This window comes from Phalaenopsis equestris, unplaced genomic scaffold, assembly GCF_001263595.1.
Source record: "Phalaenopsis equestris unplaced genomic scaffold, ASM126359v1 Scaffold000002, whole genome shotgun sequence".
Taxonomy (NCBI): Eukaryota; Viridiplantae; Streptophyta; class Magnoliopsida; order Asparagales; family Orchidaceae; genus Phalaenopsis; species Phalaenopsis equestris.
In genome coordinates, this window is record NW_018164444.1 from 19,985,581 (window position 1) to 20,009,898 (window position 24,318).

The 24,318-nt window shown below is 36.7% G+C and overlaps 1 protein-coding gene across 2 annotated transcripts in view; it reads left to right on the forward strand.

Annotated features, from left to right (window-relative positions):
* Positions 1 to 23,900, forward strand: part of LOC110038444 (diacylglycerol kinase 5-like) — an 82,062-nt gene extending 58,162 nt beyond the window's left edge. The window contains exons 10-14 of one of the 2 annotated variants that reach the window (XM_020743294.1): positions 21,168 to 21,242; positions 22,410 to 22,497; positions 22,599 to 22,715; positions 23,178 to 23,514; positions 23,701 to 23,900. In XM_020743294.1, the coding sequence (XP_020598953.1) occupies positions 21,168 to 21,242; positions 22,410 to 22,497; positions 22,599 to 22,715; positions 23,178 to 23,504 (607 nt within the window). In that variant the 3' untranslated portion in view covers positions 23,505 to 23,514; positions 23,701 to 23,900. The other variant, XM_020743301.1, reaches the window with a different exon arrangement.
* The last annotated feature ends 418 nt before the right edge of the window (positions 23,901 to 24,318 follow it).

The window sequence follows — 24,318 nt, forward strand, 5'->3', positions numbered from 1 at the left end:
GCAACGTGCAAGGTGCAAGGTGCAAGTGCAAGATATAAGATGCAAATGCAAGTGCAAGGTGCAAGGTGCAAGTGCAAGTGCAAAGGTGATATATGACACACAATATGCAACAAGTGGGGAGTTTTCTCCCCAGATCTTCGAGGGGGAAACTCTCCACGGCGTTAGGAAATATGCTAGCTACAACTCTTTTCCCATTTCGCGAACTCCTCCAGATTTTGCAAAGCGAGCCAGCTACGAAGCTTCTCTCGCTTTGCCAAGTTGCGTCGCGAAATGTGCTAGCTACAAAGCTTTTACCATTTCGCGAACTCCTCCAGACTTTGCAAAGCGAGCCAGCTACAAAGCTTCTCTCGTTTTGCCAAGTCCGACCCCCTAGCTTCTCCAAGTAAAGCTGGGGAAACCCAAAGCAAGGGGAGTGAGGGACTCCGACCCATCGGGACTTGTGCTAAGGCTCACAAGAAAAAGGAGACACTCAGCTCTACGGGGGGTGTTTGGTTGCGCACAGAAAGTCCTAACCTAAAGGCTAGCTCTAGGAAATCGACGATCCATCACACAAGCACGTCGTCGCGCCGACCCATGCCGGCGCACGCACCCCGTGTGGGCGATCGAACCCACACGCCTAGACACCGCTAAAACCTAGGGGCAACTAGGAGTTAGAGAATCTCACCACCGTGACGGTTGCGGACGCGTTCTCTTTGCCTGCGCCAAGCTCACTGACGTCCAATCCATGCTCCAATGTGCCTCGTAAAACGCGCACAGGACAAAAACAATCCCAATAAAGGCAAAAGAGGAAGGGATCAGTGAGTGCAAAGTATCCAAAAATAATAATTTTGACATATAAAAGTATAACTAAAGTATACCTTCGAGCGGCACTCGACGGCGGTGAAAGAGAGGAAGATTTCCTCGCACAAGAAAAGACGCTTGCACTTCCTAAAACAGGGAGTTTGCTCGCTGCCTGGCGACGTCAAAGTGCTCCGGTGAATTATCTTGTCGCCGGGAAGATAGGATAGCGAGGTGGAGGATATAGCTCACCGGCGGTGCGCACCGGGAGCGAAAGAAGCTCGGAGGAGAGCCCGAAATATATCGTTTTCCTCGCTGATTTTCTCCGACGTAAATATGACGCCGGCGAGTGACAAGGACGGGGAGGAGGAAGAGATCCGACAAATGGCGGGATCTCGGCGTCAAAGTTGGCCGAGAAAAATGAAGGATAAGAAGAAAGAAAAAGAAAATAAAAGAGAAAAAAAATAATAAAATAAAATAAAATAAAATAAAATCAGAAGAAGGAGAAGAAGAAGAAGAAGGAATAGAAGAAGTAAAAAAAAGGAGAAGAATAAGAAGAAATAGAAGAAGAAAAAGAAGAAGAGGTAGAAAAAGAAGAAAAAAAAATTAGGAGACGACGGATGGCCGGCGGAGCAAGACCGGCGACGCCGGCAGTGGGGAGTTCTTTTTTTTTTATTGCTAGGTAGCGGGTGCCGGCGGCCTCCTTCACTGGCGAGGAGAAGTCGGCGGCGGATCTCGCGTGAGAGAGGGGATTTCCGGCGCGAGAAAGTGAGCCCGAAGCCGAGTGATCGCCGGCAAAGACCGCTGGCCGGCGGATTAGGGGCTGGGCAGCAGTTTCACGCGAACGGGAGCAGGGTTTCGCTGTGGGTCGCGATCCACCGGAGAGGGAAGCGGAGCTTGCGTTTTTTTTCCTTTTTTTTTTTGAGAGGGAACCGTTTTTTTTATTTTGTTTTGGGAGAGAGAGAGAGAGGGAGGAGAAAGGAGAGAGGGAGGAGAGAGGGTTACGGAGCTTTTAAAAAAAGAAAGGAAAAAAAAACCTTTTTAAAATCCTGTATAATAATATTATTATTATAGTATAATAATAATTATTATTCAATTAACATCTCCCCGCACATTTTCGCCGAACACGTCATCACGACAAAATGAACATCTTTCCTAGGTAAAATCGACGTTCCGGACGCACTGGTGTGGTCCGTTTCGTCGTTCGGTGTCGTTCTGACCACTTTTTCAACAATTTGGGTCAAAACGATAATTTGCGCATTTTTACCTCGCCCGCGAAATTGTGGTGTAACGAACGTCCGTCGTAAGTGGAATCGACATTTCGGATTCACTCGCGTGGTCTGTTTCGTCGTCCGGGGTCATCTGAACCACTTCGTCAAGTGATTGAGCCAATTCAAGCCAAAATCGCGCACGACGCGCTACATAATAATTTTCGGCCCGATCGGAATCATCTGATGTGCCAAATGCTAATCGGACTTCGCCCAAGAGAAAGCCAAAGCCTAGCAAAATGACATCGGCTACATGCCCCTCAACACGTGCCGAAATGTCTGAAATAGATATCTTGCGCTGCAGGGGAACTCATTTTCATAAAGTACGACCCTGATGCACTCGAGTGGACTTCCAATACACTTGACATCAAAAACGGATGCCAACAGCTAGCCGAACACGAGCCCTTCTCTAACAAAGAATCGTTTTGACAACACTAATTACGTAGTCATAAGATGTTAAGGATTGGGTTAAGATTTAAAATATCATTTGAATCTAATTTAATTATTTTTATTCTATTTTTTTTAATTAATACTTTTAATTGATTATAAATCTTTGTATCAACTTGAAACGATCGTCAATCAGCTACGTTTGATAGGTCATTTCTTCTTCCTGAACTATTCATCTGTCTTGAGATTCATACTTACATATTTTATGTGTACAATATACAGATATAAGTATTTCGAGCCAAAACGAGTCGAACACAAACGAAAAAATATCTCGTTTATATATCAATCGCAAATTCATGTTTGACAAACGAACCGGATATGAACTTTTTAACGAGCCGAACATGAGCTGTTTGCGAACAACGAGTTGTTTTGACAGCCCTACTTACGGTAAGCCTCTCAAGGTGGATAGTCTTACGCTCGCTGTCAGCAGACCTTCTATGGCTTGTGTTTTAGTTGAGAGAGATATCACTCAACCTGCTCCGAATGAGATATGGATTGACACTATTCACAATGGGTATTGACAAAATGTTGAAATAGAACCACATCCTCTTTATTGCTCTTATTGTAGTATGTTTGGTCACAGTTCTTCTATTTGCTATCTCTTGCATCCTCATCTAAGGCCGAATATCGCTAAAGATCAGCCACCTACCATCCTTGCTGAGAAGGTCCAATCCGATCCTCTTTCCAACATCGCAGTTCTAGATGAAACACACCTTACTACAGATACAGATACAAATGTGCTGATACCACTTACTGTTATTGAAGAAGATCCACTTACATGTCAAGACACACGAGAGTGCTCCTTCAACCTGATAGAAGATCAGTTTGTACAACAAGTAGTTGCTTCTAATGTTCAACAACTCACACATATCCTGCACACTTCAGACCATTCTGCTGATCAAGTGAGCCAATTTTTGGATGAGGAATGACAGGTATACACGAGGAGGAAGAAAAATAATGGAGGACGACTCGAGCTAGGGAATCTATTGGATGGTACATTAGTTATTACTGACAATGACACTCATCTGACCAATTTATTAGTTGGCTCCTTCTTTAGAACTAAAGGCAGAGGCAAGACAAAATCGGGTCGCTCTCCAACTCTCTTTTTTGAAACAATTTGATTTTGTGGTTTTTGTGTGGGTTGAGTGTCGTGTGTGGAACCTTCCATAAAATCTATTTGTACCTTACTTTATATATAATGTCTTCGTTGATCGCGCTCACGCTTTGCTAAGGTTTCTACTCCACTGCATCTCTTCGTAGATCACGCTTTGCTCGTCGTTCGTCATTTTCGTCGCTTCCGTTTGATTTGTCGTTGTCGTCGTGCGTCGTCTGTTGCTCATGCTTCATCGTTCCGGGAAAGGCTCGCTTTCGTCGGGCTCGAGATCTCTGGCATCGTGCGTCTTTGACGCTTTCGTCAGGCTCGATTTCTGGTGGCGTAGTTTCCTCGGCTCTACTCGACTTCTGCTCACCTTTCGTCCTCTATTGACTTTGAAGGGGTTTTCGCTGATCCTCCTTCAGTTTTTGCTTCTGTTAGTGATGACTTCGGACAAAACGTATGCTACCTCTCTTGCTGGTGCTCACGCCTCAGATACTCCTAAACCGTGCTTCTTCTCTCCTTTGTTTGCGTTGGCGGAGGACGTCAAGAACCTGGCAGGAAGAATGAGAAACCAACTATCTTTTTTACGGAAGCAGAATGTAATCATCTTACTTTCTCCTGTCGTTTGAATTTGATTGGGAAATTCTTTTATGACCATCCCAAAATAGAGCTTTTTCGTAAGGAATTTGAGCTTATGCACCTTGTTGGGTAGTGAAAAATTAGACTTTTGGATGTAAGACACATTCTTATTCAACTAAATAATGAAGAGGATTGCACACGCTTATTTGTTAAAAGATGAATCTGGATTTATAACAAAACAATGAAGATTTTGAAATGGTCGATGAATTTTTACCCACAAACGGAACCACCAATCATTCCGGTCTGGATTTGCCTCATTGGCCTGAAATTTCATTATTTTACTCAAGTAGTGTTGTATTTTATTGCCTCAGCCTACGGTAAGCCACTCAAAACATACATTCTTGCTTTTAATCTTTCCCGTCCTTTTGAAGCTATGGTTCTTGTTGAAAGGGACATCACTTCAATCGCTTTCGAGAAGATTTGGTTAGACACACAACACCATAGATATTGACAAAGTGTTTTGATTGAGTCTTTCTCTTCATATTGCTCGAACTGTATTATGTCCGGTGCAGTCCATTTCTCAATGTTAACATCTACACCTCCATCTAAGACCAAAGAAGCAAAGTGCTCAGCCAGAGGTAGTGATTCCCTCTCCTGATCTACTCCAAGTTATTGACATTGTTGATCATCAGAAGATTACTCCTGAAGTTGTCACTACCCTCGCGGGTAATATGTCACATAAAGCTCATGATATAGATCTCCCGTTTCCTCATATGGATCTCGTGGGGGCAGGGGAAACTTCTTATACTTCTCATGTCGTAGAACCTATCTTAGATGTAACGAGTGACAATATTTCTACTGCGTCTCTACTGCCTCATCAGACCGAGCAAGTTGTCACTGTTAGTCAGACACATGAGGCTCGTGAGGTGCAACAGTCTACACATGTCTGACAATCTTACCAATCCACTGATCAGATGAGCCAATCTTTGAACAAAGAATGACAGATTTACACATCCAGGAAGAAGAAGAAGAATGTAAGCCTACTACTAAACTTGACGGATGACACATTGGTTGTTTCGGGTAATAACAACAAACTTAACAATTTGTTAGCTTGCTCCCGTCTTAGAACCAGAGGCAGAGGCAAGGCTGAATTGGATCATTCGCAAGCTAACTGAATCTGAGAGTGTTGGCAGACTTTTGGGGTACAATTTCTATGTCTACATTTTAATATTTATTTTTGGAGTTTATATGTATTTCCTACGTGTGCTGTATGTCGGGTGGTTAGGGTATCGATTTGGGTCATTTCATCCAACCTATTCGTATCTTTTATTTTTATATATATATTGTCATGATCCAACCATTTGCCTGGAATTAACCAAGGGGGATAGATACAGAAGGTCGGACGGTGAAAATTTAATTTTTCAATTTTAGTTTTTTATATACAGAAAAGAAAATTAAAATAAACTAGCTATAAATTTCACCTCATGTCATGTTGTTTGCATCTTTTATAACATTTCATCTTCTATCACTCATGTTTTATATCAAATGATTAAACTTGTATTATGAATTCAAAAAAACAGTGAGGTAAAAAAGCTTGTAAATACTCATCCTTCTAAATTATAACATAACATTGAAAAGAAAATAATGTATGCAATTAAACTTTATGTAAAATCAATCTAAGAGTATTTGAAGGTTTGTAATATTTAATATGATTATCAAAGGCAAGTCTAAACTTTCACTATGACTTACTATATCATTTACATATCAATATTTTTTTAATCTGTATACAGTCGTCATAAGAGCGTATTCTAAAATTGTAATAATTAAGGCATATCAATATCAATGTCTTTTTTCATTTACGTGCACAAATATCATAGTGTTTTCCCCTAATGCACATTCATTCAGACTATACATTTCACTTCAATTATATGTATATTTCTTTCAATTCAATTTATTTTTAATACATAATGCATCATCATAGTTGTCGCTAAAATGTAAAATCATCAAAATAATTTGACCAATAAAAAGAAGAGCATATCAGTCAAAATAAAACTTGAAGATTGAATTTATAGGTGGTGGTAACTATCAATGCAACTGATTAAGAAAAAATAAAAATGCTACAATCGATCAAAAGTAAAAGTACTCACCTCGTTCAATTAGCTAAAGATCTTATCGTTTCTCGGCTTTCGCCTCCTTCAGTTTGATACCTTAAAAAATGTTTATAAGAATTAATTATGATTGTTATTTTTATTTTAATATTTTATTTTAACTACATAAAATTATTTGTTTAAATAATATCATTTTTTTACTATTAATTTTTTATCAAGTATTATGCTATGAAACACGGACACGGGACACGATACGATACGACGACACGAAATAATTGAAAAAAATAGGACACGATACTACATTGACACGGTTTTTTATATTTAATAAGTTATTATTATAAATATATATTTTTAATATTTTCTACTAAAGACATCACAAAACAACAAATGCAATTATCAAGAAAACTTTATAATCATAAAAGTTTTTTTTTGCAATATCAAAATTACATTCAAAATATCAAGAAATTACCAAAATACTTAATACCAATGAGATCTATAATAAAATGAAGCAAAATATAGCAAAATGTCAAAATACAACAACATAATTATCACTAAGTTAATGCATTCAATATTGGTGTCATCATTGTGTTAGCTCTATTGCCCTCATCAATGGCATCTTCACCCTCATCAATAAAAAAGATTGTTTCTAAGCATAGCCCGTCAAGAGAAAGATTAACAACTTCAAGGATTCCAATATCCTCCATTGTAGCCAAAGCATCTCCACCAACTTTCCATAATTCTGTGTCCCCCTGAGAATATTCTCAACCTTGCTGCGGAGTAATTTTGTTTCTCTTAAGTGAACTGATAAAAGAATATGTACTCTAGTTTCTTTCACAACAAGAAGATGAACACTGTTGTGCCAACAATTTGAAAGCTAAACTTTGCAGTTGTGGGGAACTTGCTCTATAAATCATCCACCATGTCTTTCCATCTATAGTAGCTCTTGAAGCTATGGTGTCATGATGAGCAAAAGCACCAATAATTTTAAAGAAATTAGCAAACTCTAAATTAAAAATAGCTCTTTCTTCAATGTTTGGGAAAATTCTCTGTAAGCATTTATTTGTCTCAATTCATATCTCCATGTCTTTATGTGACACGATTTGGAGCTTCACTTAGCTAAGCGTGATTATATTACCTAATAAAAAAATGCACTTGTAAGTGACATAATTAATATAAGTTAGGATTAATACAGAATAAATATTAAATCAAATAATATCTTGGATTGAGAGAGTGAGCTAAACAATGAAGAATAGTGTTGTTTCTATTCCATATTTCAACTAATATCTCATATACAACTTTATAAAAATTAGAGTCTTCATTGTCTCTCTTTCTTTTATGTTGATACATAATGTCTTTCACATTTTCAATCATAGAATACCCGCATATCATAGACAAAATGAAGACAATGTTTATCTGTATCAGCCAATCTCAGCATGTCGTATACAAGTTTTGTAAAATCAATTACATAATTAATTTTATCCCACCTCACATCATCCAAAATTTTTTTCTTCACAAGTTTTACCTTCTTTATATCTTGACAATGTATATTCCACTTGTCACCTTGTTTTATTGTTTTGAACCTCCTGTGCATAATTATACTAATGCAAAACTGGTCTCTGGAATGACAAACATTTTTAGTTTTACAAACTCGTTGAATATTGATAATCTCATTTAATGATTCATAATAAAAGTTTTTATGAAATTGACATCTTCTATAATGTCAATTATCCAGCTGCATTACTCATAAGTTCTCTCATTTCCTTCTATATTTTTTTAGAGCATATATTTTTCAATGCTAAGTTCAATGTATAAACAACACAAGGAGTCCAAAAAATATGAGGATCTTGAGCCTCAATCAATGCTTATATCGTAGACAAAATGAAGACAATGTTTATCTGTATCAGCCAATCTCAGCATGTCGTATACAAGTTTTGTAAAATCAATTACATAATTAATTTTATCCCACCACACATTATCCAAATTTTTTTTCTTCACAAGTTTTACCTTCTTTATATCTTGACAATGTATATTCCACTTGTCACCTTGTTTTATTGCTTTGAACCTCCTGTGCATAATTATACTAATGCAAAACTGGTCTGGAATGACAAACATTTTTAGTTTTACAAACTCGTTGAATATTGATAATCTCATTTAATGATTCATAATAAAAGTTTTTATGAAATTGACATCTTCTATATTGTCAATTATCCAGCTGCATTACTCATAAGTTCTCTCATTTCCTTTTATATTTTTTTAGAGCATATATTTTTCAATGCTAAGTTTAATGTATAAACAACACAAGGAGTCCAAAAAATATGAGGATCTTGAGCCTCAATTAATGCTTCTATAGCTCTCACATTGGTGTTTTATCAGTGATTATTTGAACCACTTTACTTGAACCTATGTCTGCAAGTACTTATTTAATTTCATTGAGAATGTAGAACTTATCTTTATATGCTCATTCACGGTTAATAGCTTTTATAAAAATTACTCCAGATTTCGTGATGCCCATGAAATTAATGAGAGGCCTTCCTTGCGCATGTGTTCAATAATCACAAACTATGGTAACTTCTTTCTCATTCCAAGTCTTCTTTATAGGCTCAAGCAGTCTCTCAACATGTGATCTCTCTTTGAAGCAAGGTTGCTCTTAACAAATTACAACCAGGAGGAATATATCCAGGGATTGTGTTGTTAGCTATATATCAGAACACACTAAAATAATATGAAATTTTTGCCAAGTGATATGAAAGAGCTACATAATAAAACATTTGAGCAATTTCTTCATGCAAATGATTTCCGACTTGCAAACTAAATGTTATTTCTATAGCACTATTGTTAGACTTTTTTATTTTCTTATGATCATAATCATGAACTTCTGCTTTAAATAAATGCTCACTTGCCTAAGAGCTACACAACTGATTTGAATCACTTTGCCCTAGGCCGGAAGAAGGAATTGAAACCTTCTTAAATGCAGTGTTCTTTTTTTTCTGCTCTGCATCAACATCTAACTTCTGCATTTCTTGAATTTGTGTTAAAGTCAGTTTGGAACATGCTCGGATACCAACTCCAGATTGTCGAAACAAGTGTGTTCTAACCCTAAAATATGTTCTTTTAAAATTTCCTGGACAAAAGTGACATTGAAATTCTGTGTTGCTTCCTGCTCCAATTGATCTCAATTTGTCTAATTTGGTGACATATACTCATATAGGCTTTACTTGTCTTTAATGAGATTGTTAGATGTACTTGTAGTAGTCATTATCCTATTAATTATTGAAGAAAGTATAAACATTTAAAGTTCACACATATCTATAATAATTATTAAAATGATAATGACACATTTATATATATAATTCAATCAGAGTTTTTGATCCATAAAAAATGATAAAATATCAAATTTCATAGTAATTGCGCATGGGAGGAAAAAATATATATATATATATATTTAAAAAAACCTAATGGCTAATATATTAAAGAGAAAATTATACAGATAAGTTGTATGAGTGGGCCCAAAAGTAAGCACCCAACCCACACGGTACACCACACACAAAAAAAACTCAAAAAAAGATAAGGTACATATAAGATCAAAAAAGCCTAAACCACCAATGAGCGAAAAAAGCTAGGGATGACCCAATTTAGTTCTGTCTCTGCCTCTAGTTCTCGGAAGGGAGCCAACTAACAAATTGGTTAGGTGCGTACCATTACTCAGAGTAACCAAAGTATCATTCATTAGATTCTTGAGCTCAAGTAGATCTCTGTTCTTCTTCTTCCTCCTGGAAGTGTAAACCAGCTATTTCTCATCCGACGATTGACTTTGCTCAGGTGGTAGAGTTGTAGTAGAAGGATTGTCAATCGTTGTATTCACAATAGGTTCTAGTGTATGTGAAGGAAGAGTGGCCGCCTCTACATCGAATACTTCTTGAAAATGGGGAGCTGCAAGGTTCTCCTGATTATCAATTCGAACACTATTTTTTGTAGTTAAGGATTCTTCGGTATTGTTTTCAATAAGGTTTGAAGGTGTAGGTTGCCCAGCAGAGTCATCCAACATCACATCAATTGCAGAAACATACAGTATTGTCAGAGAGGGGGTCCACAGGGGTAATTAAATCATACACCAAATCTTGTTTTATGGTAGTTTCATCCACAAGTGTAGCAGATATGTCCAGAGCACTTGAACTTTAGATTTCAAATTATGATGAAACTTGAGACATTTATCAAGGGCATACCCAAACATCTTACAATGGGTATAATAAGGTCTTTTTTTCATGACGATTTGTCGCCAATATCCATTATTTGTGGTGCACAACCGAACTTCAGTAATATTACGTAAAGTAATATCCCTCTTCACAAGTATTATGGCTACAGAAGTTCTGGTTAGATTGAAAGTGGGTAAATCTAACTTCATAGGGCCCCAATAGAGTAGAGAACTCGATGATTAAAAAAGTACAGTTTAAGATCAGGTAGACTAAACCATACCGGTACAGTGAGAGATTCATGATTTAAGTCAAAATCAGGAGACTACTTGAGTAACTTCATTGACTTGTCTGCAATGTTAAGATATTTTTTGGAGAAAATTCGGGTGTATTCTTCAGCCACGGTTAATTAGATCAACACATATCTCCCATCAATGAGTCATACTTTCCACTTGTCTACTAGTTTGAGATCATCAAAAATCTTTCTGAGAACTTTCATAGGTGGGTGCCCACACTGAAATTTTTCAATAAGAGCGAACTTAAATTTCTCAGTCAGGGTTGAAATTTCTAAATCAGAGAAAAAAAGTGTTGTTTTCCCACCTTTCCTACTTGCCTTAACAAATGGGCAATCGTTTGCACAATTACAACAGTCCTTATAGCTTAAGGGGAAGCCAATCGCCAACTCCACCTGAGGATTACCCACCACGCGGGCAAATGAGGCTTTGTCAGGTTCAACCGAAGGAGGGAACGCCATCAAAGCAGGGAAAACCACCTGCTAAAAGATCCTGATATAATCGCGGCGAGGTGCGAAAGAATGCAAAGCTGTCAGCGTCTCCTGTGGTAAAGTCCTGAAATCTCGAAAGCAGGGAGAGGCGAACGTGCAGAGATATGCAGGTGTCGGCGTCGAAACAAACGAGACACAGTAAAAAACACAGACGCGAGCCGCTGTCGACATCGAAACAGACGAAACACAGTAAAGAAGTGAGCCGACGAAGCAAAGGAAGTGAGAAGTGAGAAGTGGAAGTGGAGAGACAACGAAACAGAGGCGAGATGCGAGCCCTCTCCTTCGAGCGACTGAATCATAGGCAACGGAAATTGCAATTCGAAACCCTAGCAGAACTGTCAGCCGTTCACAAAAGTCCAATGTTGAATCATTTTACACTTTTGTAAAGCAAATATGAAGGCACAATACAACGACTCATGAAATGGACCTTTTCAGAAAATAAATAAATAAATAAATAAATAAAAAACCCCTCTACGTTTAGGTCAAGCGTCGGGATGGTTATATTTATAATTTGGACCATTTACAAACCTACCATCAATTCCTTTGTATTTAAGCATCTAACATCTAAGCGTTCATTTTTATATTCATATCACTTAAATCTTTCATATAGCATAGAAAATATCAATTTTTTAAATTTTAAAAAGTGAAATACACATTTTCATGCATATGTAAGATAACATATATGTAAAATTGAAGTTTAGGTGTTATATATGTAAATACAAGGAATTGGCTGGTATGTATGTAAATCCTCCTTTTAATTCCTTATAATTTTGTACATTCTGGGGCCATAATTTTATACTAGTTTGACATTTTATAATAATGTTTTATTAAAAATGTAAGAAAAGTAATTACTTTTTCTAAATATACATTTTTAATAAAACATTATCATAAAATATCAAACTAGTATAAAATTATAGCCCCAGAATGTACAAAATTATAAGGAATTAAAAGGAGGATTTACATACATACCAGTCAATTCCTTATATATATATATATATAATCTAATTTTAGGGGCATAAACTAGAATTTAAACTAATTCTTAAAATAAACAGTTTGATTCATCTCAATTAGCAATTATTATAAAATTGGGAAATTTACATACATACCACCAAATTCTTATGCATTAACGCCCATAACACCTAAACTTCAATTATTACATACAAATTACCTTCCTTATACATAAAAAATTGGAATTTACCGTTTAAACATCAAAATTGTGGCCTTTTTGATGTGTGGTGCAGGAATTTGGTGTAAAAGAATTTTTGTATCATTGATCGAATACCAAATAAATCTCCCAAATCCAAAAAAAAAGTATAGACATCAAAATTGAATACCAAGATCCATAACACAACACCTTATGGAAGTCCCGTTGAAGAAAAAAACCCGCACCTTAAGGGAGTCCCATTGAAAAAAAGAATAACACGTATCAAAAATAAAAACGTAAGTTAGCGCATGCGTGATTGACCCGTAGCTCCCGTCGCCTCATTGGATCGTCCCTAACTGCGTCGAAGCTCTGGATCGCGAGAGAATTCACTTGGAAGCTTTGTATCGTGCTTTGGATGATGCACTTACTGGATTTAAAGCTCAGAATTGCGTCGAAGGCTACTTTGCTTCGATCATGGCTGTTCGGCGAGATGCTAGATGCTCTACGACGATGCTGTTTGTTGTGACAAGTTGATGAGAGGGCAATGGAAGTTGTTGCAAGGGCAATGGAAGATATTGCAAGGCTTTGATAAGACCACAAACCTTCAAATGTTGCTTTTTTTTTACGCTTTAGATTCTGCTTTGCCGCTCAAGTGTTACACCTTGTTTTAATTCCCGTTTCGAGAGAGGTGGCGGGCGGTGTCAGGGAGGTGCCGAGAGAGGCGTTTGAGAACACAGCATTGTCGTTGCGGTTATCAAGTGTCAGACACAGTATTGACCTGTTTCGGAGCCGTGTTCGTGTTTGATACGTGTCGGCACGGCACAACTTCTATTTTAGAGTGTCGATGCTTCATAGAGTATTATGTGATTTATTTAGTTATTTGATTATTATTAGCATTTATTTATTTAAATTTTATAATAATCAACAATTAATTCTCTCATATTTCTATATCAGTTGCATATATTATAAAATATATACAAATTATTAAATTAATAGTGTTATATTAGCTTAAAAAAACCTTGACTTACCAAGTTCATTCGAATCGATCTTCCCACTTCTGCACTCTATGCCCTCTTCCTGACCTTCTCATTTTTTTCAGCAGACCACGGTCGTACGTGACAATGAATCTTCATTCGGCTTTTATCACAAGCTTTGTCGCCCTCATCTACCTTGACCGCTTGATGATGACTACGAATGTCATCGCCAGTCAACATCATCGCCTTTGGCTCGTCCCACGAAGGTGAATATTCGTCTTCCTTCTCTTTGTTATTTTTTCTTCTTTTTTCTCTCTTTCTCTCTCTCTCTCTCTCTATCTATCTATCAATCAATCTTGCCTTTCTGATTCTTTCGCACCTGTTGTTTTGTCGTGAGGGTTAGGCACAAGACTCTTCTTCTCAACCTTTCTTACTCTCTTTTCTGCTTCTCTTCTTTCCTCCCATTTCTATTTATTGTGTATCTGAACTCTTCTGCTTCATTTCCAGCTTACGAAATATTGGTGTTACAAGTATTAAAATAAAAAATTATAATCTTCCCAACTTACAGAAATTTTATCCTCGAAATTTATAAACAAACCACAAGTCATCTCTCATTCGGCAGGCTAACATGAAATATCCATAAGTTTCATGAAGAAAAATAGGGGTCATTCATTAAGATGAAAGATGATCCTTATAAAGCAAAGACCTGATACAAGATGATTCAACTAAATTTATCTCATCAACTGAAACAGGATAACATAACAAAGATAATAACATAACTCAAATAAAGTGAAATAACTAAAACAACACACAATTACTGAAGCAAGAAAATATGTCAGGATACCCCTATATATAAGAAAACACAACATTCACTAGATCGAATTAGCATCAATATCCTCAACAATAGGATCTTCATACTCACTACGAGTAAGAGTATAAACTCGAGGTCAAACTCGTTGTCTTAGCTGACACTAGGTTGGAGTTGAAACTATTGACCCTATCATTCTTTGCTCACCTGCAGTCTTCTGTGAAGTTGTTGAACCTGATTTCTGATCTTCAACGCTCTTCTGGCCAAGTGATGGATAATATCTTGCTATATGACCAGATTGATAACACTAGAGCCCATCAAGCATTCACCCTTATTTTGACTTCTGCATTTGGTTTAAGTGATTAAAGTAGTTTGAGTTGTACCTCTATTAAATCCAATTGAGCTTTACTTGAGCTTCTTCCCAGGATTCTTCTGATTGATTCACATGCTCTCCCTTAGCAATACTATTGAAATTAAGAATAATGCGGAATTAAACAGACATTTTTTTTTCATTGATATGAGGGGGTATAAATAACCTTTTACATGAATTCTGGAATAGAAAATATAATAAAAAAGATAATATGAAAAAAGAAATAATATGAAAAGAAAGATATATCACCTAATATCTCTAATAATCAATTCATATTAATTATTTGGAGATAAAAAATAACATAAAATAAGAAAGTCTAAAATAGAAAAGAAAATAACTCCTAATCTAATGAAATGAATATAAAATAGGAAAAGAAACAACTCATTATCTCAGCAAGTAATTTATTTCTCATATCTTCTCATAGAAATAAATTATTTCTTATTATAACTCTAGCACTCCACCTCAAGTTGAAACATGGTTGAAAATCATGTTTAACTTGGATTTGAAAACATCAAACAATTGGCGAGAGAGATCCCGTGAAGTCGAATCTGAAGTTTTCATCTTGTACTGCGATTGTCTTTGACTACAGTTCTTATAGTGTCTATAGTTAGACGGAAGACTCCTACAAATAATGTTGTAGGTGGGTCTGCAGGTAAGTAAATAACTGTGGTTGTCTTTGACTGCAGTTCCTACAGTGTCTGTATGTAGACAGATAACTTCTACAAATAATGATATAAGAGAGTTTACAGGAAAGTAGACAACGTATAAGAAAAGTCTAACTTTTAATTAACTTTGGTTGTCTTTGATTGCAGTTCCTGCAGTATCTGTAGGTAGGCGGAAGACTCCTACAGATAACGTTGCAGGAGAGTTTGCAGGGAAGTAGACAATCTTTAGAAAAAAACTCAGTAAAATATTCCAAAGGAGGGCATGTGGATCTTCCTCGAGAAGCTTAGCATCAACAGGTATGAACAACAGTGATAAGAGAGGACTGTTGTTGTTAGGTTGCAGGAAATCAAGGAAGCCGGACTATTGGAAATCAGGAAGCCAGACTGCTGGAAATCTGGACAACTACAAGAAATTAGGGAAGTGGAACCGTTAAAAACCAGGAAATCGGACTGATAGAAACCAGGAAGCTGGACTGCTACAGGGAACATGCGCCAAAATACAACGGGAAGGACTTGCAGGAAAAAAATTACACCTCCAACAGTAGGGACCTGCAGAAAATAAGGGAAGTCGAACAACTGGAAGTCAGGAAGCCGGATTGCTGCGGGGAAATTCTCCGAAGGACCTCCTGTAAGAGAAAAACTTAGGAGTGTTTAATGCAGAGAAAGAACAGCAAAAAGTACTGTTGCTGGGCGGGACAACAAAGAATCCATTGACACATAATTCATCAGAGAAGGGTCGTCGGTGAGAGGGAGAGCCGACTGACAAATGTTCGTCAGAAATCTTGCCGAGAGACGCCGCTAGTGAGAAGGCGACAGTAATCCAAGGTGGTTGCCCATGTGATATACCCTCGGTGAGGATCTCAACGACGTCGTCACTCTTGATGCGCTCCACTGTTGTGACAAGAAGTTTCGAGACTGAAATCCCGGGATTGACTCTTTAATGGAGGAAGGTCTGGGGGTTGGAACTACCTTCTTGAAGTAGGACGAAACCTCCACAATTTCATCATACCTTGCCTGAGAGTACTTTGGCATGGTGGCATCCATCTTGTTGCAACAATAAATCATCTGCTTCACACCAAGGGTGAAAGAAAGAAGGGCATTCTCATGTGTCTGGCCATCCTTGGAAATACTCACTTCAAAACTCTACTGGTGGAGTCAATGATCAGCACAACACAATCCGCCTGAGAAGTTTTGGTGATTATATTCTTGATAAAATCACGATGACCGAGAGCATCGATGATGATTCAATATTTTTGTGGTCTCGAACATTCACAAGGCGATGTCAATCGTTTGTCTTCTTCGTCAAAGCTTGGCTCTGATACCTACTAATTAGGAGAATGAAGCAACAATGTTGAGGTGACAATGGCGATTTCAACGTCGCCCACTAGTTCTGAGTCTGCAACTGCAAACAAACCTATGCTGAGCCTTATGAACAAGCATTTTTGTGCTTTGCGCAAGAAATATAACCGAAACCTTCATATGGAAGCCAACCTCGCATAAGTAAAAACCCTAAATAAGGAACGAGAAGTTCTCTACTCCAAGCCTGGTGTCTTTGCCCTCATTGATGAGTTCGAGAAACTAAAGTCACCACTTGCTGCCGCGGTGCGAAATGAAATTGCCCGTGTTGCTTTCTCCTGCTCTCCAGGTCATCACAGCCCTATGGTATAAGCGACAAGCGAGTCTTCTTCATCGGCATATTTCTCTATGGAGGACTTGCAGGCGTTGCTCTATTTTGGATGCCTTCTCGATGCAAGATCCCAAAATGATTTTGCTTTGATTATGTTGACAAGGACACATGAAAATGGATTGTTGTTGCTTGCTATCTGAAGGAGTCAAAGCTTTTGGCTTGGGAAGGGCCAGCCGACAACCAAGCCTGCAGGGAGAGAAGAAGAAAAAATTGATGTTTCAAAAGTAAAGACGAGTGCCCAATTTTTTTTGCACAAAGGTTGGCAGGAAGGGAGGCTGACGGTTTTAGAAGGAGGACCGCTGGCTAAGATACGAAATTAAGTTTTGATACCATGTTGAAATTTAGAATAAAGCGGAATTAAACGAACATTTTTTTCATTGATATGAAGGGGGGTGTAAATAGGCTTTTATATGAATACTAGAATAGAAAAGATAATAAAAATGAAATAATATGAAATAAAAGATATATCACCAAATATCTCCAATGAGCAATTCATATTAATTATTTAAAAATAAAGAAAATAATATAAAATAGAAAAGCCTAAAATAGGAAATTAAATAACTCATAATCTAAGGAAATAAATATAAAATAGAAAAAGAAATAACTCCTAATTTCATAAAATAATTTATTCCTCATAACTTCTCATAGGAATAAATTATTTTCTAATATAATTCCTAGCAAATACTCTTCATTTTATGCATAACTTTACACTTCCGAGTGAGTTGATAATCAATTTCCACTCGTCTAGCCACTCTACTAACACTGAGTAATCATCAGTTCTCAATGGCACCAATGACTATTTTGTTGAATCCCTCAATCTAGAAAGGAATTTGTAATACTTCTCTTCTGCAGTAGCCTTCAGTTGTCGGACATACCTTAACGGTGTTGTGAACTTTGTTTTATACTGCATGATTGTCTTCTCTCCTTGCATCAATCTAGTGAATTCGTCCTACATCTGTCTTCGAGTGGATAGGGGTACAAAACACTCTCCGAAAAAGCATTTTGAGGTTGATGCTTCAAATGCAATGCTTCAAAGATTATGTTGGTACATTAATTTTTGTGTATGCTACAATTCAAATACTTTTAAGTTTTGTATGCTTTAGAATTTTAACATAAATAAATCAATTTTGTACAATCTCAAGTCTTACATGTGTTTCTTGAGGCAATTCTCAATTCAAATTTATGCCTAAAAATCATGAAAGTCGCCTCAAAGTGTGCAATATTTTCTATTGTATTCAAATATATTAAATTTAACACCTACATGGGCCCAAGTATTATGGCAAATATTGAATAATACAATCTGAGAATATTACTCTAATCAAACTAAAATTCTTAGTCAAATTGCTCCTTTTTTGAAAAACCTATAATTTAATTTTTTTTTTAAATTATGTGCTCTTTATCTCAAAAATCAAACTCAAAATGATCAAATTATGCATGTCTCGAGCGAGCCGCACTATCTATAAGATATGTCATAGGGTAGCATGGCTCACCTAATTAGTCTATTCATTCTCTTCACAAGGTCTAGAGTTGGCGAAACTGTACTTTTAAATATATTAAAAGTGATAAGTTTCAAATAAATTATAAGTGCGAGTGTTTCAAATATCCAATCCTTATAATGGTTGTCTTAATTGAAAATCTCAACCAAATGGATTTATTTTTTATTTAATTTTTCAGATTAACAAGCCAATATGTTCAAGTAAAAATACAATCTCCTAAATCTTAAAGACAAACTTCGTCCCCTCTAAAGCAATAATTTGTCAGTGGTGTCATTTATTATTAACCTCAGTTTACAATGAGTGAATGTCACATTTAGTGTATTATTATATTTATATTCAATGTAAATCTTCGTTGGAAAAGATGTCTGAGTCCTTTGTTCAGTGATTTGACCCAAAGACTACAAAATGTAGCAGTTACAATCAAAACCATATGATTGTATGGTTTGTTGCTAAATGACACTATTAGATTACAGTAAATATAATAGTTCATATACTTCTCAATGGCTTTAGTTCTCTTGAGCTGAGAATTCTAAGGTATGTAGCAGTTACGACCAAAGCTTTATCACTGTATGGTTTGTCGTCGAATGACATTATCAAATTTAAGTTAAGATTATAGTTCATATATTTCTCAATGGCTTTGTTTTCTTTGAGCTGAGAATTATAAGATATATTTGATAGGACATAAAATCCTTTATAATCTATTGTTGATTTGAATTAATCCCTTTATACAAACGTCCACCCCAGGTCTATAAGGTTTACTTGGAAGTAACAACTCATGGTTGCTGACAAAGATTTTTTTGTGAGGTTTTTTCAATTACCTCCTTTGATTAGGTTGACCAGGGATATTGACAATTCGAGGTATCGTAACCAGGATATTTTGATTGGGTTCATCATCATTTTCTATACCATACGCTTTAAGCTTATGGTGATCAATCTTATAACCTTAAACCTAAATCTGTTGTTACTGTGATTATCCTTAATTGAAATTGTTCTCTCATTAGTGGGAGACTTAATTAACCATAGAGATTTGCTCATATGGGGAATCTCGTAACCCAGATCTTGAAGTCCTCCAAAAATGAGGGTGAAATTTGTATGGTGGAAAAAGAAAATATATGACTAGAGTTGTCGGGGACTATTAAGTAGCATACATTTTAGCATCCATTGCGTTTTGAATGGGACTTGGATTTTAAGTTAGGTGTCAATTGGATGCTTCGATGCCTTCTAGGAACTAGGGTGACAATATCTCTTTTGGGTCTTCATGCAGGAGACCTTAACTGATCAAGGGTAACAAAATTATTGCTATGAGGATTTGTCCATGCAACAATTAATGGTCGATTTGATTCTTGAATGTAGCCATCGAGGTGGAGAGAAATTCCTCCAATCTATAAATAATGGTTATCTCTAGGTACTTCTTCACCCCATATCCTAGTGATTCTTTTCAATTATAGTTTAATATGGGATTTTACTCATCAGAAAATGCCTTGCTAAGTAACCTTTGTTGCTTCTAAGGGCTCATTATGTTCGAAGTGTAGTAAGTCTTTTCAACGAATGTTGTCTTTGGAAAAGGCTACTTAATGGTAAATAGATTGGGGCTTACTCCAGTTGAGTTCTAAATTGCTTCCACTGAGGTTTTTTTTTTATCATATGATGTTGAAGAAAGTAAGTGTCTCTTTCTTAGGTCAGGGGGAGCTCTCTCTTGAATTTTCTGTTGTTCTTTCTTTGTTTGCCAAGTTACCTTTGTTACCTTAAAGTCATTATATCCAAAATATGGTTGTTATTGCGAAAGACCTTCATTTTTTGGAAAAGTGATTTCTTTAGTTAATGTGGTGGGACTCATCCCAGCTGAATTTTGCATTGCTCATAGGAGAGGCATTTTCTTGCATCATAGGGAGGAGAGGAGAGAGGCGTTGAAGGTGAGAAGGGTCTCCTTCATAGGTGAGTGATAAATACATGAGATGGCTCAGTTAGTTATAGCTTGTTTGAGACTTGGCTCAACTACGTGGATGCCTATTCGAGCCTTCTTTCTCGTAAGTTCTCCCTTCACGCACCTATTCACCTTACTGTTCTTTATGTTGCCTTTCTTATTATTTCAAGGCGATGATCCTCACTTATTTAATGAGACTTTATCTAGCTGCAAGTAGAGATAAACGTCTCTGCTTCTTGTCCTCTCCTCGCTTTTTTAGCTGAGGTCATCCTGCCATCATGTACATTTGTTGCATTTGTGCTATGGCCATACATAATTCATTGACTGTGTTTTACTCTACCACCACTATTACTTCCTCTATTTTTCTTTTACATGCATGTTGGTATCATGCCTTTATCTCCTGCCAATTCCTTCCTTGCTACTCTTATAAGGAGCTCTTAGCGAGGATTGGAGGAAGAGAAGGGAGTTGCAACTTTTAACATTTTCATCTCTTCATATTTCTTCTGCCCAACTTTACTTTTTTGACATTTAGCCCTATTTTGTCTTCTTAACCTTCATTAAGTTCTTGTTGCTATTCAAAATAAAAAAAATAATAAAAAGAAGATCAAGTTGTAGAATTTGCCATTGATTGGTGGGTGCCCCATACACATATGCTTTGTTACAGTCAAGTGAATTTTTTTCCTTTCAGTAGCATGACTAGAAATGCTTGTCAGCTAACAAGGAGATTTGCTGATTGATGTATTAGACTTCACTACTTTTTAGGGTTGGCTCGGTATGTTCGGTCAGTTGTTCTGTTGAGATCGAAAAGTTTGCCTTTTATGAATATGTATATATATGAATTTTAATGCAGGAACATTGCTCAACTTGCTAAGGTCAAAATTTTGAGGAGGCATGGCCACTGGGAAGAGCTTCACATTCCTCGCAGGTGCCCTGCATACTGCATGTTTGGCTTTATTTGTAAATGTATCTTACACTAGTTGTACTCATTAATTTATTCCTGCTTCCACTGGTATTTCTTCCATGCATGATACATTTTTTTGAAGACGAAATTGCTACACATGCTTTGAACTCTCATCTTTTTTTTGCATTTGCTTGGTATGCTGTAAATTTTTTTTTTATCTTTTCATTAACTTTATTTTATTTATTATTATTTTTAGTAAAAGATATAGTTATAACCATACTCATAATTTTTTTTTGGTTTATGGTTATTATTATTATTATTATTATCATTATATTTATTATTATGTTATTAATATTATTATTAACATAATGATTATTCTTTTTATCATTGTGATCTTAAGTTTATTGGGTTTTGTGAACTCGACAATTGTTGTATGCGGCCCAACCTTGTTCTCCTTTCGATCCATATTCCCCTATGAGTGTTATCAAAGATATACTTTGGTTGAGACGAGTGTTTCATGTAGTTTTTGGGTCCAATGATTCTTGGTTGCTTCCATTATTGTTAAAGATTCAAGAGTAAATGATCCAATCTCTCCCACACAGACTCCACATCAATTACCCAAATCTTGAACATTACAACAAAACTCCATAATCCATGTTTTCATTCTTATTAAATTCTCCATGGTTTTGTCTAGCACACGTAAATACATGGGTTCAGTAATTCTTTTCAGAAACATGTGTTAGCATTGTAATAAGGAGATTTCTTGCTGTATTACATAATCTTTTTATGAAAATTGTTTTCCTTGTATTAGAATTCTTGATGTGATGGTATTGGTGAAATTGTGAGATATTTGAATTTTGCGTTTAGTCCCACAGTAAAGGTGAAACTTTTATTATTATAAAATATGATTGACCCTCACACTTAATCATTTGCATTGAAAAAGCGTTGACAACTGGTCTAACACGGGCAACTTTTAGCTGTTCCCACAATTTTTATGCAATTTCTAATAATTAAATTTTAGTTCTAGGACTGGATTTCAATTCATTTCAAAGCTCTTGCTTCAAAACCAACTGGGGTTGGCACATTCTGTTCGTTCCTCCTAAAACTAACTTTTCTGTATTTTGGCATTTCTACCTCACTTGTTCTTCTCTTGATATATATCCTACTAAAAATAACTTTCGCATCACACAGCATTCGGTCTATTGTTTGCCTGAATCTTCCCAGCTTCTCTGGTGGTCTAAACCCTTGGGGAACTCCTAATCATAGCAAAGCACGAAATGTAAGCTTCTTTTCATCTCTCTTGTTTACGGTTCCGCTCAAAGAAAATGCAGCTTGCCTCTTGCTCAATTTATCCATGCATAATCCTCCACCTTTGTCTAGAGAGATCTTACACCGCCATATGTTGATGATGGCATCCTTGAAGTGGTTGGCTTTCGAGATGCCTGGCACGGGCTTGTCCTGCTTGCTCCTCATGGCCACGGTACTCGCCTTGCCCAGGTGAGCCTGTCGACCCATTTTTTGATCTAGGGGTGTCAGTAATTGATCTGACATGTCAATTCGACCCGAACACAAGTCAAAAATTCCTGATTTGAGCTGACTTGAATATTTTTCGAGTCGGGTTTGGGTTAAGAATTCTAACCCTTTAATTTTTTGGGTTGGGTTCGGGTTGAATCACAAGCCTGAAATTTACTCAAAATTGACCTGCTAACCCAAATTTGACTTAATTTTGACCTAAATCGTTGTTATGTCTTATGGTAAACGGGTTATACGGGTCGGGTTTGGGTCAGTGGGTTGAAGGCGAGTCGGGTTGAACTTTCTGATCCGTTTAATATTCAAGTTGGATTTGGGTCAAGCAATTTTGTGATAGACCAGAACACGACCCGTGAATCTGATTTGCACCCATAATTTGATATTATGATGCACAAAATGTTGTCAAACTCTGTTTCTACATTAATTCAGGCTCATCGGATCCGGTTCGAATTTCATAAAGGTGCGGCAGATCACACATACATGAGGATAGATGGCGAGCCCTGGAAGCAGCCTCTGCCAGAGAACGACGACACAGTGGTGGTGGAAATTTCACATCTCGGCCAAGTAAACATGCTCGCCACCCCGAGCTGCATATCTAAAAGCATCTATGATCCTTGGATGCCACCATCTGCAAGCGGTGATGATGCAGAGAGCACGGAGGATTCTGATGATGAGTCGATGGAGGCAAGGAGGAAGTTTGGGGCTGCTGACACATTCAAAGTTCCAGAGGACATTGACATAGCTCATCTCAGCTAGAAAAAGGGAGGTTAGTGTCTGATTTTTTGCTTTAATCTCATGGTGAAATTAGTGAACATATCACTCTTTCGTATTTGTTTATTGCCTTTTTTTTTTAATATTTTCATTTTGGATTGATAAATCATGTTACCGCGGAGTTTGCATCTAGAAATGTATAATTGTTGAATGCGGATCTCTCCTTCTTATCTACTTGTAGGTTTTACCCGATTTGTTGTAATTATTTGACTTTGCCTGGCCATCGACTACATCTGGACTTTAGTTTTGACTTTTTCGGGCCATTCAATCTTGTATATTTGATAGATAAGATTTTGGAGGGTGGTTTTTCTCGAGAATTTTTGTAAAATGCAACGATCACTTCAATAAATTATTTCTAAAGCATAGATTATATTTGCTTCACATGCAAGGTGGTACATTTATCAAATCATTTGTGAATGAATTTAATCCTAGCATTCAATATCTTAGAAGTTTTGATGTGATATTGATAGTAATGATTAGAAACTATTAATATTGTGCACTTTTGCTAGTCCTAACAAGCACTTCTATGACGCTATGTTGTATGTATGTTAAGAATCCACTTTTCTTAAAAGAAGTAATTGATAAGCTTGGTAAGATGTTAAACTAGTTAAAAGTTTATTGCGAGTCCAGCCTCGTTTTAATCATGGCAGTAGTAAGTGACGTGGGCTGTCTACCTGAACCAACTAAACCAGTTCAGGTGGGAATAGGAGGGTTGGTCGGCCTCCTACCCCTCATATTTTACGTAGCCTATTTATATGTTGCTTATACTTGTTTTCAGATTTCTGTCTTAGCTTTCGGT